Source organism: Temnothorax longispinosus, chromosome 2, assembly GCF_030848805.1.
Source record: "Temnothorax longispinosus isolate EJ_2023e chromosome 2, Tlon_JGU_v1, whole genome shotgun sequence".
In the NCBI taxonomy this organism is placed as follows: Eukaryota; Metazoa; Arthropoda; class Insecta; order Hymenoptera; family Formicidae; genus Temnothorax; species Temnothorax longispinosus.
This window is the reverse complement of record NC_092359.1, coordinates 14,005,395-14,021,248: the sequence shown is the minus strand read 5'-3', so window position 1 is coordinate 14,021,248 and position 15,854 is coordinate 14,005,395. Positions and strand designations below refer to the sequence as shown.

Here is a 15,854-nt window from a genome sequence, read left to right as displayed (position 1 = left end):
AAGCAAGCTCACAAAGACAGCCAAGAAATGGTACGACAATCAGTCAGGACCGGTGTTGAATTCATGGTCAAATCTCCGGGCGAATTTTGCTCGTTGTGCCATGATTGTTGGCAACAAAAGTACGGATTTGTAGTGATAGACAAGGACAGCGCGCTTTCGAACGGCCGATACAGAAAAAGATTTAACGTGTTTGCGATACCGCAAAAGCGATCAGTCATTGCCGATACCTCGTCGGAGATGAAACGTTAGCGTTATAGAAATCGACACTCTGCTTTTTTCAAGCCCTGGCATGAAATTGGCCACTCTCACCTCTCTCTAGGCATAGAAGTTGAACTTTTCGTGAAGGTATTGTGAAAAATATCGTGTGCACTTCGGGTCGAAAGCTTTTTCAGACTCGTGTGATTGGCCTTCGGCTCGGGCGAAAACTTCACACTCGTCTGAAAAACGCTACTTTCGCCCCTTGGTGCACAATATACTATTACTGTCAGAAAAGAGCTTTTATACATCAAAAATATTTTATTAAACGTTTTTAATATTTACCACGATCTTCATTTATTTTATAATTCAGTATAATAAAATTTATTATTAATTACAATATCAATGCAATTAATACAACATTTTCAATATTTACGTTATATTCACTTTTTTATATTAACATTATATATACAGCACGCAAAGCCTATTAATAATTTTTAATACGACTTACGCTTGTTTACTCTTGCGTAAATTAGATGCAGTATACATATAATTATAATAAAAATTAATTAATAGCTTTATTACAAGAAATATACTTAACAATATTATAAAGAAACTAAGAAACAAAAGTGCGTAGACATCAATCAGATTTTGTTCCACCCAGCTCTGAGATCTCAGCGGTGTTACTAAAGTTCCATTTGGATGGCGGACGGTGTATTCAACACTCCAAACAGCTAAATCTAATGGCGGTATTGGCCGATCCCGGAATTCGCTGGATAACCGTTTCATGTTTCTCGTATAACTGTACAAGAAGTTTTACTATTAATAATGAAATAAATAATTACATTTTAACAAACGCATCTTAATTAAAGGAAAAGCCAAATATACGACAAGACACATAAACAGGAAAACCAAATTTCATAATCTATAATTTTATAAACAATTGCTTTTGTAAGAATTTGTAAATTGATTATACTATATTAAATATTAGAGTTTAGTAATTATCTGAAATGTAGTTATATTGTTAATATTTACTGCTTAAATAATAATTATTAAAACATGATCAAAATATGATACCTTTCATTATAAAGTACTTCTTCAACTGCGTGTAATATGGACTGCGTGGACAAAGTTTTAATGTCCAAGTATATGCCAACGCCTTTAGCTACTAATATTCTTGTGTTGGATTTTTGATCTCCAAAGAAAGGCATTACGATCATTGGTATGCCTTTCCAAATAGCTTCCTGCGCACTCAGAAGACCACCATGTGTCCAGATTGCTCTTACATTTTTATGAGCTAAACATAAAAGTATAGTATAATAAATATTTATACTCTCAACTATGGAAATCTCACATTAATACAAACATTTTATTAGCTGTATATGTCCCGATTAAACTAATGTAATAAACTTTTAAAAACAATTTTGTTGCTTATACATCATTTTTAAACAAAAAACGAGATGTTCTTATTGTAATAAAAATTAATATCTTATTATAAATAAATTATAATATACATATAACTGTAATAACTAAAAACTGAAATTGTCTTATAATAAGTGCAAAAAAGTTATGAAATATAAACTACATAACTATATAAACTTAATACAACAAAAATTGATTTTCTTATACTATAGTTATTTCTAAAATGTATACTCCGTTCAACGCGAGATTGAGAGTAGGTCGGACGAAAACTCGTCCGTCTGCTCGCGCAGGTCTCCGCTCACAGAACATCTATTTACATATTTATACGGTACACCACGCTCTAGAAGACTTTATCCTCAATCTCTTGTTGGACATTGGAGTATGTGTTGTAATTAATCAATAACTAATCTATCCACAAAATATTTATACATATACCTATGCGATGTTTTCGTGTATGTCTGATATTTTATTAAAACACTAGTTATTAAAGTAACAATTTGAACCGGTAACGTAAAAGTAAGTAATTCTCATAATCATAAATCTTATTTTTCCCAAAGCAGTTTTTAGAGAAGAATGGTATATCAATGCAATAGGTATACCTATTGCATTAATATCGGTAAAAGTTCCGTATGCGACCTCCTCCAATTATAATCTACTTTTGCAGGCACGTAAGTACGTACTAAAAGAAGTCGAAAGCCTCTGTGCCAACTTGCGGAAATAACTATTTTGTTAAATATTCAAATTTTTATTATTTTGCTAAATTTTGGATTTTTGACTGCATGTGTACAATATTGACCTTCTTTTTGCATGAAAAATTGAAAGCCCATGTAAAATTACACAATAAAAGACCTTGCTTTGCCCTGTAAGGAAGCGAGGTCCACTCCCTAATTGTTGTGTTTAGAAAAGTACAATGCTATCTAAAAACTATCCACGCAAAGCAAAATCCACCCTACTTCACTCCACTTCTGCTACAATTTGCACTGGGGCTTTCAACTTCTTTTAGTATGTACTACGTGTCTGCAAAAGTAGATTCAAATCGGAGGGGGTCGCATACGGGACTCTAGCCGAAACTTGTTTAAAAGAATTGTTTACGTTAATAAACGAATATACGAAAAGCAACAGCTAATTAAACAAATGTTATGTAGAAATATGTGTCTCATGTTTCTCGTGCATTTATAGAAACTGGGAAACGTACATAAAACTTCGCTTTGAGGCATCCATTTCATAACCATTATATTTTCCGATATCTCAAATGGCACTTCAATATCTAACTTCCACAGCACTCGCTGCTTCAGTTTCGACAGAGCCAGTATAACAGTTTTAACCGTGTCTAAATTGAAATGTTTCCATTTTACATTTGTTCCTAATGATATTACGATAGCTCCATTCTTTGCTCCGTCAAGAAATATGCGTACATCCTGCAAAATAATGGTGAACTAAATATTTCGATAATATACAAAGATATGAATCTTAATGACGAAATATAATCGTAAGTAACTGATACATTTTAACGGATTATATCTAAGCAGAATTATATTATCAAGCTTGTTTAAATAAGATTTATGCGGCATTCTTTTAGAAGTTGTTGTTATAAAAAGAGGTAATTATGCAGTATAGGGGAGGCACCTCCGATGACCTTGACCTTGACATATGTTGTCAAGGTCACCCTCCTGAGTGACCTTCAGAAGGTTTTAGCCGTCGCTCGCTATTCGTTAAAAAGTTATTAACAAAAAAAGTTTGGAAAATATAGCAGCTATTTTGAGTATTGGAAGGCATAAATAAGTAATATATACGTGTGTGTGCCCTGCTTTAAAGAAAATCACAACTTCTATAAAGCAGGACATACACACATGTGTGTGTGCCCTGCTTTAAAGAAAATCACAACTTCTATAACTTTATATGCTTTACCAAAACACAACATTTAAACCAGTAAATTGTTGATAAATTGAAGTCTTTTTGTTAAAGCAGAGAATACTTTATTTTGCGAAAAAGTCGCTGCTTTACCAAAACAACATTTAAAGCAGTAAATCGTTGATCACTAACCTACATAGGTTAGTTGACGCGCTTTAAAAGTATTTAAGTGTTTAAAGCGCGTCAACTAACCTATATATGCACTTATATATACTATATTTTCCAAACTTTTTTTGTTAATAACTTTTTAACGAATAGCGAGCGATGGCTAAAACCTTCTGAAGGTCACTCGGGGTCATGACCTTGACAACATATATCAAGGTCATTAAAATCGGTGAGGTCGCCAAACTTTTTTTGTTAATAACTTTTTAATAAAAAACGAGCGACGGCTAAAACCTTCTGAAGGTCACTCAGGAGGGTGACCTTGACAACATATGTCAAGGTCAAGGTCATCCGAGGTGCCTCCCCTATACTTCATAATTACCTAAAAAGAATATTATTATAAAAAATATTTCTATTACGTTTCTAAATTTAAAAATATTCCGTGAAATATTTATCTCTTGCTTACAATTTATTGATTATTATATAAATTAATTAATAATTAATAATAGAAATTATCTTACAAAATGGGATTGAAATTTATTCATTTATCTATAGATATTAAAAATATAGCATATATGTGTTTTTTACATAGGTTTTAATTTCTACACAGCACACATGCATGTCTAAAAAACAACGTCTTATATACGTACATAACCAACCCAAACAGCATACATGCTGGGTTAGTTATATGTATATGTATATGTAGATTATATTACATAAAAAATAAACGCTTGCAAAAACTCTTATAAATTTGAGTAAATGTCTATAAAAGGTCAAATTTCATCGATTTTATCACCACTTTAACATGTTGTAGAAGAGGTCTTTCTGAGTAATTCTATGCAAGAAAAAAGTAGGAGACGGCATTGGTTTAGAAGAAATAGTATTAAAGTTTCTCAATTTTAAAACTTTTTTTTTTAGATATTATAAAGTACATTAGTTCTAAGAGAAGTAATTTGTCGTATGTGTTTATAGACACATAAATTATTGATATGTGTGTATAGACAGTACACATATAGGCGAAGACTCTAAATTTTTGGGAGTAAAATTTTCACTCTAAACATGAAGTTACTGACCAGTTCACTAAAAAAAAATTCACTCTATTGGAGCGAATATTCACTCTAAGGTAAAAAGAGTTGAGTTTCACTCTAATTTTTAAAGTGAAGTCGTTAGAGTGAAGTTGTCACTCCAAATTTTACTCCAACTTGAAGTGAAATCGCCTTCCCGCTTTCCACTTCGAGTGACGTCATCACTCCAAACTTCACTCCAACTTGAAGTGAAATCGCCTTTCCTCTTCCCGCTTCCCGCGTGTTCAATTGTTCCCGTGTAGAAATTTGTTAGGGATGGCCTTACATAACATAAGGCCCCGATTATTTACGAATATATTTACGAACACAAAATTTCATAATAATCCGGCACTGGTTTCTGACATTCACCCGACATTAAGAAATATTATATCATATATCCAATTCAAAATTTTATTACTCTTTTTAAACTGAATTTGTTTCTTAAGATAATTTTTGAAAAATTATATATTTGCGCTGGTTGTGATATATGTAGACTACATATAACGCTTACATCAAATTAAGAAGTAGTCTACCACGTAAGGCAGTTGGCTCACGATGCAGAGGTCCCGAGTTTGAATCCCACTAAGGTAAGTGTGTTTTTCAAATACGAGAAAATATTTATAATCATAGACTGCGTCTTAAGAAATAAATTTAGTTAAAAAATAGTAATAAAATTTCGAAATAAATAATTTTTTTTATGTTAGGTGAATAATTATTCAGTGAAACATGTCACTCTTTCCAAAGTTGAACAATCACTCCAAGTAAAAAATGAATAAGCACTCTTTCGCAAAGTGAAAATTCGCTCTATTTAGACTGGCAGTATTTTCATTATTCGTAAGAGTGGGATCTCACTTTTTTGGAGTGAGATTCCACTCCAAGAAAGAGAGGAGATTACCGCAGGCAAGGGTGAGTGGGGAATGGGGATGAACCTGGGTTCGCGTGAAAAGTTAAAAGCCCGAACCTTAATAGACATTGTTTCGCCCTGTAAGCAGAGATATAGGATGGAGTAGATTGAAGCGAGGTTCATCCCCCCTCCCCGCCTTGCTTATAAAGCAAAACAAGGTCTATCATTGTACGGTTCGGGTTTTCAACTTTCTACGCGAACCGAGATCCACCACCACCCATTCTTGTTTGCGGGAGAGGAGCGGTAGTTTCTCTACATGTGTACTGTAGCCGCCTACATGTGTACTGTATATATACACACATATCAATAAATTACTTCCCTTAACACTGAAAAATAATATTTTGTTATTGTTATTTTGTTATTGTTATTTTGTTATTGTTATTTTGTTATTGTTATTTTGTTATTGTTATATTTTGTAATTTTATTTTGTTATTATTCTAAAGTGTTCTTCAAACTATTCAACTTCTGTTTAAAATTTTTTTCTATCTTTTATCTATTTTATCTTCTTTTATCTTTCGGAGATATTCGGCTCAAAAGAAAAAAGCCAATTGTTTTCAAAATAGAATTTCACACCCCTAAATATGCGTATAAACACGTATAAATAATTACTTTTTATTTTTGTATAGAAATAACATATTAAAAGCTCATCAAAATCGGAGTTGGACACTTCCATATTTTTCCTTGTGAGATATTTTAAATTTTGTCATGACATTTTTAATGTACTAGACATCGCTACGCACGCGCTACTTAGTTTTAATATTATACTGTTGCTATTATACCATTAACCCTTTAATACACACAACTGTCAAAATATACGATGACAGCCGCTCACGAACCCACACAGAACATAATATTTAATAGATATCCAATAGATATCTACATATCCATATAACGTCCATATCTATTATGGATATTTAAAAGATATCTAATAAATGTAAAAATACCCATATCTCTCAAATAACCAGCAGGAATATCCATTAGATATCCATGTGTTATCCACATATCCATGTCTACAAAATATCTATCAAAGATATCTCTTAGATATCCACGTGTTATCCACATATCCATGTCTACTAAGTATCTACCACACGTCTACCACTGTCTCGAGGGGGTCTAAGGTCGCCCCAGTTGCGAGTTGGTCTAAATATGCGAGAAGGACCAGAGGAGGTGTATGTCGTCTCCTCGACGCTAAATTAAAGCGAAATAAACAAAAGCGAATTTGTTAAGCGACTCACCTTTCGGTCGGCCGTCGTCACGTGGAGGGATTCGTCCGTCCTTAGGCAGGCACATGCAGCAAGCGGGCCAAACAGCACAGGCAAAGCAAGCAGGCAGGCAGAAGCGAGCAGAACAAGCAGGCGGGGCGGCAAGGCAGCAAGGCAGGCGAGATCGCACTCTCGGATTCAGCCTTCCGTAGGTTCAAGCGTGCATAAGGGAGTGTGCACCCTGAGACCGTTTAGCGATGAGTGAGCTCGCGGTCCTATAATGTGCCGCGAGCGAGCAGTTTGTCCCTTTTGGCGGGTGTCCTCGTAGGGTGTGCGAGGGCAGCACCGATTGGTGAGTCGCGGAAATATCGATATCGATCCGATCCGAGCAATCTGCCGACGTTTCGCGCGAGTCACCAAAATATGGTAGTGTATACCGATAATCTAATACTAATACAGACGAACTATTTACAAAGGCGAGCGCCAAACAATCACAGATATTTAAGACCACGCGGAAGAGTCGTCCCTGACTCATGTTAGAGTCATAGTATAAGATCATAGTAGGTTTGCGGCGATGTCCGACAAAGAGTTCACGAGTTGTGAAAAATATAAATAAAACTTTCGCGCATCATTTACCGCGCTTGGTTCTTAGTTTAGCCCGTTTTCTATATTTGTGCGGATTTCCATTGGAGCCTATACTTCGAATTTAAATCACGCTGGCTGAAAGTACGCGTAATATTACAACTAATAATAGATTATTGCGATAAATATTACCACATGCCTCAATGGTCGAATTGGTACGAACCTTTATAGAATGAAGGAAGTTCAAACCCTGGCTGAGGTAATATTTTTGCAATGATTTCTTTATAGTTATTTAGATGCATATAACATCAAAAATTAAATCGAATCGATTTAATTAGGTGAAGGGGGATTTTACTACTCCAACCGGAGCTGTGTTTCAAGTCTGACAAATATAGTCGGCGCGCAATCAAAGATTGGACAATATGTAAAATAAAAATATAAATAAAACTTTCGCGCATCATTTACCGCGCTTGGTTCTTAGTTAGCCCGTTTTCTATATTCGTACAAACAATAATAAACTTCGATATGCGAATATCGACTTTACATGCCTTTTTTTAAGTGGAAAATGCGAAATATCTTGTAAAGTACCATTTTTCGATAACTTATAGAATAATAAAAGAATTCGATTGTTGTAAAAAATTAAAAATAATTATTTTAAAAAATTGATTGCATTTTGTAGACGCCTTCAATTTTGCAGAATTGCATAATTTAAAATTAATAACATTATTCGATTCTTTTTATTATTCTACGTATAAAAGTATTAAGGTAAAGTCATTGAAAAGTGAATACTTTACGAGATATTTCATATTTTATATTAAAAATGTCATGTCAAAATTTAAAATGTCTCAGGAAATTCTTAACGAAAGAAAGTTTTATTATAGTGTTTTGAAAACGTCTGACATGAAAAATAAGAGGTTTTATTTAAAAAATTTGAGGTGATCTTATTCTAACTTAACTTGACCTTGAAAAGGTCACTCAAGGTTAAGTCGATATTTTCATCATGTGGCCCCCTCAAAACCATGCAACTTTTGTCTATGACGAGTTACAGAAGAAATATTAAAATGCATTACTTAAATAGGACCCCTTGCATAATACAAAATGCATAATATAAAATATATAACGCGAACCAGGGTTCGTATAATTTCTCTTACCTCAGAATACATCACGATTACCTCGCCGGCAATTGGTTGCACGGCCTGAGCATTCAATCCTGCAATCTCTAGGGTATTCGGTGGCAGTGGTATCGCAGATTCGAGCGCAGAATGACTATTAATTAGTACAATATTTATACTTTCTCTTTCTATTTTATGTAATGGTCTAATTGCATGGCCTACATATTCCTCAGTAAGTCGTTGAATAATAGGAAAAAAATAGTAATGTCGTATGAGATCATCCACAATGTAATATAAAGTATTCCACGTTCTCAGCCACAAACCTTCAGGTTTTGCAATGGCTGCATGTGTATAAGATCGAACAGTGGGATAACTTGGTCCACCAATATAATCCTTGAGATAAGGTATAGCACCAAAAGGAACATAGCCTACTATGGGTGGCTTACCTTTAGCAATCTGAAAGAACGATACTACGGACAATGGAAAAAGCTAAAACTAAATAAATATTCTTTTTGTAATAAAAAAAATAAAATAAATTAAATACTATTTTGCAGAAAAGTTCGTCACTTTTATTAGCAGATAATGCAAAAATAATAATGCAGTTGAAGTTTGAGCAGATCTTAAAGCAAAAATTAAAATTTTCCCTAATAAAGAAATTATAAAAAAATAGATTTATGTATAAAACAATAAAATTATAACAAAAAAGTGGAAAAACTACTGTCTAGGGAACCCACCTCCAATGACCTTCACTTTGACAGACATATAGTGTTAATATAAGGTCACCCTCCTAAAAAATCTTCAAAAGATTTTAGCCGTTCATTGTTTATTATAAAGTTATTAAAAACATAAGTTTAATAAATAGAACGTACTTTTCCGACACCGTGTTCCGGTACATTTAAGGAGTCAGCATAATATGGTAGGAGAACCCGGAACATAATAGGAACGCTAATGTTTGGACAATTGTAAAACATATTAAATATAAATAAAATAATGAACTTGGTCTTACATCAAAATAATTTTTGAAATATCTGTAGATATATATAAAATTATGGCACTCCCCGGGAAATTCTACCCCTGTTTCATATATAGATTTTTTGAAATTCGGTCAATTATTTCCCGAAAAATTGGAAAAATTTTGGATACCGGTTCCCAAAAAGATTGGTAACGAAAAACTATACACTCTATAACACTCCCCGGAAAATTCTACCCCTATTTTATATACTTTTGATAAAAATTTGGTCGAATAGTTTAAGAGTGTATAAAGAACATACATACATACAGACATTCTATTTTATATATTTTTGCTTAAATTAAATAAAATTATTATTAAAATTTTTAAATTATATAAATTAGAATTTATTAATCATGTTAAAATTATATACAATGTTTTTTTAATTATAAATTTGCGTTTAGAAAATCTAAATTGATTAAACTGATATATTTAATTTGGAAAATACATTATATGTTTAATAAAATTTACGCTATAAGTAAGATGTTTTTTTAGCTTGACAATAAAAATATCTTTAAAAATTATAAGATGTTTCTGTAATGATTGGCGTGCTTGACATAATTAAAATTGAGAGAGAGAGAGAGAGAGAATATAATTACTAATAAATTAATCAATTATACTATTTAGGATATGGTGCCGTATAACGGATTACATCATTACATCTCACACGTGATTGATCAAACTTCACGAACCGGAAGATTTTGCTTCTCTGCTCTAAATGAGATACGTCAAAGTTTTTGCCGCTCATTTTGCACATCTGCAGATACCATGCCGTATCTCATAAATCTCTTGTGTGCTGCAAAATGTCCGAAATTATATTTACCGCATCATACTACAACAACACCGATGTCAACTTCAGTCACTATGCCAACTGCAGTCAACATGTCAACTAAACCAGCTAGTTTACTATAAAAAAACACAAGTTTTAATGCAAAAGAATAGTATATATTTTGGCACAAATTGCGGAAACAATCGTTAGAATTTTTTTACATATACTAGTATAGGCTCAAATACTACGCATAAATATATGAAGCTGTCCAGGCCTCGACTGTTAACAAACTATTATTTTTTCTAATGGCGTTTTTACTGGTGTTGGGAGTGGACCTTAAAAATTATTTTTATACATGTACATTTTTGCACAAAGCACAAGAACAATTATTAGGAATATTTCTTACATATACAAGTACGCTCGAATACTTCGGATTAAACAAGGCACTTCCGGGGCCCAACTGTTAACAAACTATTTTTTTTTCTATTGTAATGGATTTTAACGATTGTCCTCACACTTGTATATTTTGGCACAAAATGCAAATCACCATTTTCGTGAAAAATTTATCCTACGACCTCTTTTATTGCTCCTCATAAAAAATTTTTTTTAGTTGCCGCTGCCAATGTGTTCAGAATGTTCTAAAACGTCGAAAAATTGCAATTTTAAAAAATGTCCGTATGCGCGTGTATGTGTGTGTGTGTGTGTGTGTGTATGCGTGTGCCAAATTTACCGAAATTTCTATAACTCAAAAACTGATTAACCAAATCTTAAAGAATTATATATGAAATAGGGGTAGAAAAGACTGAAGAATATAATAGAATTAAAAAAATTGCCAATATTATAAAGTTTTAACCCTTAAAGACTGTACCTCAAATCTCAACTGCTTGAGACTTAAAACTTTTTAAAAATTGATATTTTTGGACAATTTAGTATTAATTAGTATTAATTGGTGACTTTTCTATTTCTGTTATATTCTTCAATCTTTTCTCCTTTATTTCATATATATAATTCTTTAAAATTTAGTTGATTAGATTCAACTTTATATTATGTATGTAGAGATTCTCAGAAATTTCAAACGTCTGTAACTCAAGAACTGATTAATGAAATTTTAAAGAATTATATATATAAAATAGGGGTAGAAAAGACTGAAAAATATAATAAAATTAGAAAAAATTGGCAATATAATTAAAAAGTGTGCAAATGTGAAATTTGCACATTTTGCTTCCTATGTACGGATTCCTCGAAAGAGTGATGGCAAAGAGTGATGGCAAAAAGATCTGTTTTTTCGCCCATTTTTTGGACTTCAAATTTCAAACTTTTTTTATGCCAAATAGTACTATATATGATGAGACATTAATCCCAGAGAAATTTTAAGATGAGCATAGGCACGGTTCCGGAGATATGAAGAAACGAAAGTGATGGTTTCACCATAATCCATGAAAGTACACGAAACTCTTCAAGTATCTATACCAAGGAATAAAATATATATAACAAAGTAAAACATATCGTTTCTTATGGATTTTTTTACACCAGATTCAAATATGACCCTAGTTTTTGTCTAGCATGAAAATTCCCCGAGATAGATGGAGTTGAAGTGAAACTTGACACCGCCTCTCACGGATCGGGTTGCTTTTTTACTGTGAGTTTCCTTGCCTCTCACATATTGGGGTGTTTTTTTAATGTGAGTCCCCTTGCTTCTCACAGATTGGGGTGCTTTTTTAATGTGAGTCCCCTTGCCTCTCACAGATTGGAGTGGCGACAGAAAATACCCTCAATAATACGTGAACTTCAGCCACGCATTCTTCTTTATGCAGTACACCTTGATACAAGTTTTAGCCGTATGTTCTTTAAGGGGATTTTACCTCAAAAAATCATACCGGAAGTGGCCTTTTTTTGACACTTTGGTCAAGTTTCAGGGCATATAAAACCCGGCACAGGGTTAACCACTAAAAAAGCTATCGATTCGAATAAAATTCAACCGTATGTTCAATGAGGGAGGGTTTTGTGCAGCCGGCTTTTGGACTATGATTGGAAATCATCACTTTCACTCTCTTGTATCTCCGGAACCGTGCCTATGCTCATCTTGAAATTTTACTGGGATTAATGTTTTATCTAATAGTACTATTTGCCATGAAAAAATGTTTGAAGTTCGAGGTCCAAAAAATAGGCAAAATTTGCCATCACTCTTTATAATTTGCACACTTAAAAACTATGAGGAAGCAATGTGCAAGTTTCTACTTGCCCACTTAAAAGCTATGAGAAAGCAATGTGTAAGTTTCTACTTGCACACTTAAAAACTATGAAGAAGCAATGTGCAAGTTTCTACTTGCACACTTTTTTTATCCTCTTTTATTAATTTTAAATTAACATTTTTATTAGAATTTTATTGTCTTATATATTAATAGATTTCTTTTTATATTTTTTCAAGTTAAAGAAAATTTTTAATTTTTGCTCCTAGAACGCTCCAAACTTCAACTACAAAATATAATATACTTATATAAAAATAAACTATCGCTTTGTGCAGAGGTATGTAATGATTATTATTTCCGTGTATTGTTTCCTGTTCGTTAAGTTAGTGTTACTGCAATAACAGGGTTCTTAACTATTTATAAAAATGCGCAACAAGAAACTGCCGAGTTTGTAAGGAAGAATCTTCGCGAGCGCAACATTATATTATTAAAATACTACATCCAAAATATGACAACAATTTTCTTGTATCTTTTTAATAATATTTATTTTAATAAATTTATATATGTAAATCTTTTTCGTACTATGTGCTAATGAAAATGATTGATTTCTTCTACAGCATAATGTTTTAGTCATTTCGGCCTGTCTACTCATATAGTTTTAGTAACTTCCCAATTATTACCCTATTTATCTGTACAGAGAACGCCACGAAATATTTCACGTATTTTTTCACATTTTCCACATCAGAGATGTTCTGATGAAATCGTACTTCATCATAGTTTTAAACAAATAATAAGAAGCGATTGTGAAGATTACCGCTGATATGAGCAATAACTAGACACTTTCAATTTGTTTATACGCAAACAAACTTGATTTATAGGGCAACTTTGCTAAGTCGCTTGCAGTTTCAAAATAGCCTAATCAATTAAAATTTATTAAAGTTGATTGCTTTACCTCCCATAGGCCGTAGAAACATTGGGATAAAGTAATGTCCTGCACTATAACGTCAAACTCGACTGTTTTAGTCACTTCCAAAAGATCTCTCGCTGCTTTAGCTTTTATCATTGTGTTACATGCGTGAATACCCCACTGATACATAAAATATGCCCCATAAAATACGCTGTACTTCTCCCATTCAACTGGGTCATAATTAAAAGATTCATCATAAGTTTCCATTAGACTATCAAAAACCTGAAAATAATAAGTACCCTTACGCTATACAGGAGAGGACATATGAAAATGTGACAAATTAACATCTCCATTGATCTTACGTACGAATGCACATTGATCTTACGTAAGATAGAAAACATTTAAGGTATTCCTTTCACGGAGGAGTGTATTTTGTAGGCGCTTAAGCAGGGCCTCAGCAAACTCTTGTATATTGCATTAAACTTATATAAAATCAAGTTATAATTGATTATTATGTTTAATTATAAGAAAGAAGTGAAAATATTACGTGTATTTAGAAATTTTTCATTTTTCGGTAAATTTTACTGTCAGAACAATATAGCAACGCTGCGTTTTTCAAGGCGCCGATTGTAAAATGTGAAGTTGATAACAAAAGTGTCAATGTAAGTGTCAATTTCATTAATCAAAGAATATTGTGACATTTTCTTTTTATCAATGAGAGATTTTATTTATAATAATAATGAGTGATAAGAAACACAAAATGAGGAGTAATGTGGGCAAAAATAAGGGACAATTTGTGAAAATAAAAGTTGATAATAAACCGTTACGTGATGAACTGAAGTGTGACATGAGCGCACAGCTTGCAGCGTTGCCAAATAATTCCTTGAAAGTCGCCATTAAAAATATTCATCTATAAACCACATTTCAAGTCAACTTTTAACATAAATATTTTGTTTAAACATTCGGTGACTCTGTATTTTATAGAGTTTAGCGAATATGTAGCGCAGTTAATATTTAATATCTTAAGATATTTGATAAACAAATTATTACATGTCAATGTGGAAAATAACTTTTTCGATAACGTCACATATAAAATATCGAATTTTCAAAAGTCATAATTTTTCTTTATATATTCGGTAATGTGGTTTAATTTTTTTCTGGCGTAAAGATATGCATTTTAACTTTCTCGTACCAAAAAATCAGTTAATTCTCAAGACTTTGGTGTCATGAAAGGAATACCTTAAAGAGGTTCGATGGCTTCATCGGATCGAGTAGTGGGACGCGAGGGTTCTGGAAACAGCGCACTAGCGTTTGAAGTAGTGGGAATGAAGGGGATTGCTCTGATTGGTCGCCGCGTGTATAATGCGTGCTGCTGTTTACGTCGTTCACGACCGTGGCAGTCTAGCAGACGAAAAATCAAGCAATTTATGCTTTAATAATTAATTTTTTTACGAAATGTGCGGTAACCTTCCCCTTTCTTTTGCTCATTTATTTGTAAATTATTAAGTTACGTGTGCATATTTTTTTTCTTATTATTTGCATTTTTTCTTGCACTTATTTTATTCTGAAGGTATATGCAATATGTCATTTCCCATAAAAACCTATGTTAAAAATGCAGCCAGTTTCATGAAATTTTAATATGTTGTTCTGGAATGCAAAATAGAATTATGTGAATTTTTTGGGAATTTTTCACCGTCCCGTCTTGAAAAAAATCTAATCCAAAAATTGTACTTTTTAAATTTTTGGAGTAGATTTTTTTCAAAACGGGACGGTGAAAAATTCCTAGTAAATTTACATAATTCTATTTTGCATTCCAGAACATATTAAAATTTCATGAAACTCTCTGCATTTTGTTGTAGCCATCGAACCTCCTTAAAATAGAAAAGTTATATTTTTTTCTCATTTGTTTTATGATTTGCAAATAATCGATTTATATCTCTCAGAATGTCTTCGAGTCTCCTATAATATCTACTTACGGCGTATGTTAAATTCTGCGCGAGTTTACCCTTAACTTTAGTCTCTAATATGCTGACTGCGTGTACATGATGACCTTTGCGAAGTAATCCTTTAACCAAATGCTCCGTCCAGACGTGGTGGCTAGGCGACGGAACAGTCTCTACCACTAAAATCGACAATGGTTTCGACGCTATCACGATATCACCCATTAAAATACAACAAATCAGGAAAATGACGCGACTCAACATTGTTGCGCAAAACTTCTCGCGTGGTCTCTCAATCAGATCCTGAGACCGAATGTATCTGCATGCCTAGTGTAGCATTCCCCCTCTCTTTATTTCGAGATAATAGCGTTATCATAATATTACTTTATGTAACTTTAGACTGGTAATATTGAGATTTTCTCAACAACTTAGCTGTACTCACAAAAATAAGAGAAAAAAAGATGCATAAATAAGTAATTAATAACATGTACCTGTATATATATATATATATATATATATATATATATATATATATATATTGTAGAT

At 32.7% G+C, this 15,854-nt stretch overlaps 1 protein-coding gene across 2 annotated transcripts; it reads right to left on the bottom strand.

Moving 5' to 3' along the window:
* Positions 1-551: 551 nt before the first annotated feature.
* LOC139808100 (UDP-glycosyltransferase UGT5-like) lies at positions 552-15,641 on the bottom strand. Of its 2 annotated transcripts, XM_071769746.1 has the most exons (6): positions 15,345-15,641; positions 13,414-13,650; positions 8,534-8,950; positions 2,813-3,035; positions 1,273-1,492; positions 552-997 (listed from the first exon to the last, which is right to left on the bottom strand). In XM_071769746.1, exons 1-6 carry the CDS (start codon positions 15,570-15,572, stop codon positions 703-705), a joined length of 1,620 nt encoding a protein of 539 aa, XP_071625847.1. In that variant the 5' UTR covers positions 15,573-15,641; the 3' UTR covers positions 552-702. The 2 variants fall into 2 exon arrangements, with proteins under 2 accessions (XP_071625847.1, XP_071625848.1); XM_071769747.1 differs by lacking the exon at positions 13,414-13,650.
* Between the last annotated feature and the right edge of the window lie 213 nt (positions 15,642-15,854).

Coding starts and splice junctions, on each gene's coding strand:
- LOC139808100 (XM_071769746.1), bottom strand. CDS start 15,572: ATGTTGAGTCGCGTCATTTTCCTGATTTGTTGTATTTTAATGGGTGAT. Junction 13,651..15,344: donor CGCAGAATTTAACATACGCC/GTAAGTAGATAT, acceptor TATTATTTTCAG/GTTTTTGATAGTCTAATGGA. Junction 8,951..13,413: donor GTTTCTACGGCCTATGGGAG/GTAAAGCAATCA, acceptor TCGTTCTTTCAG/ATTGCTAAAGGTAAGCCACC.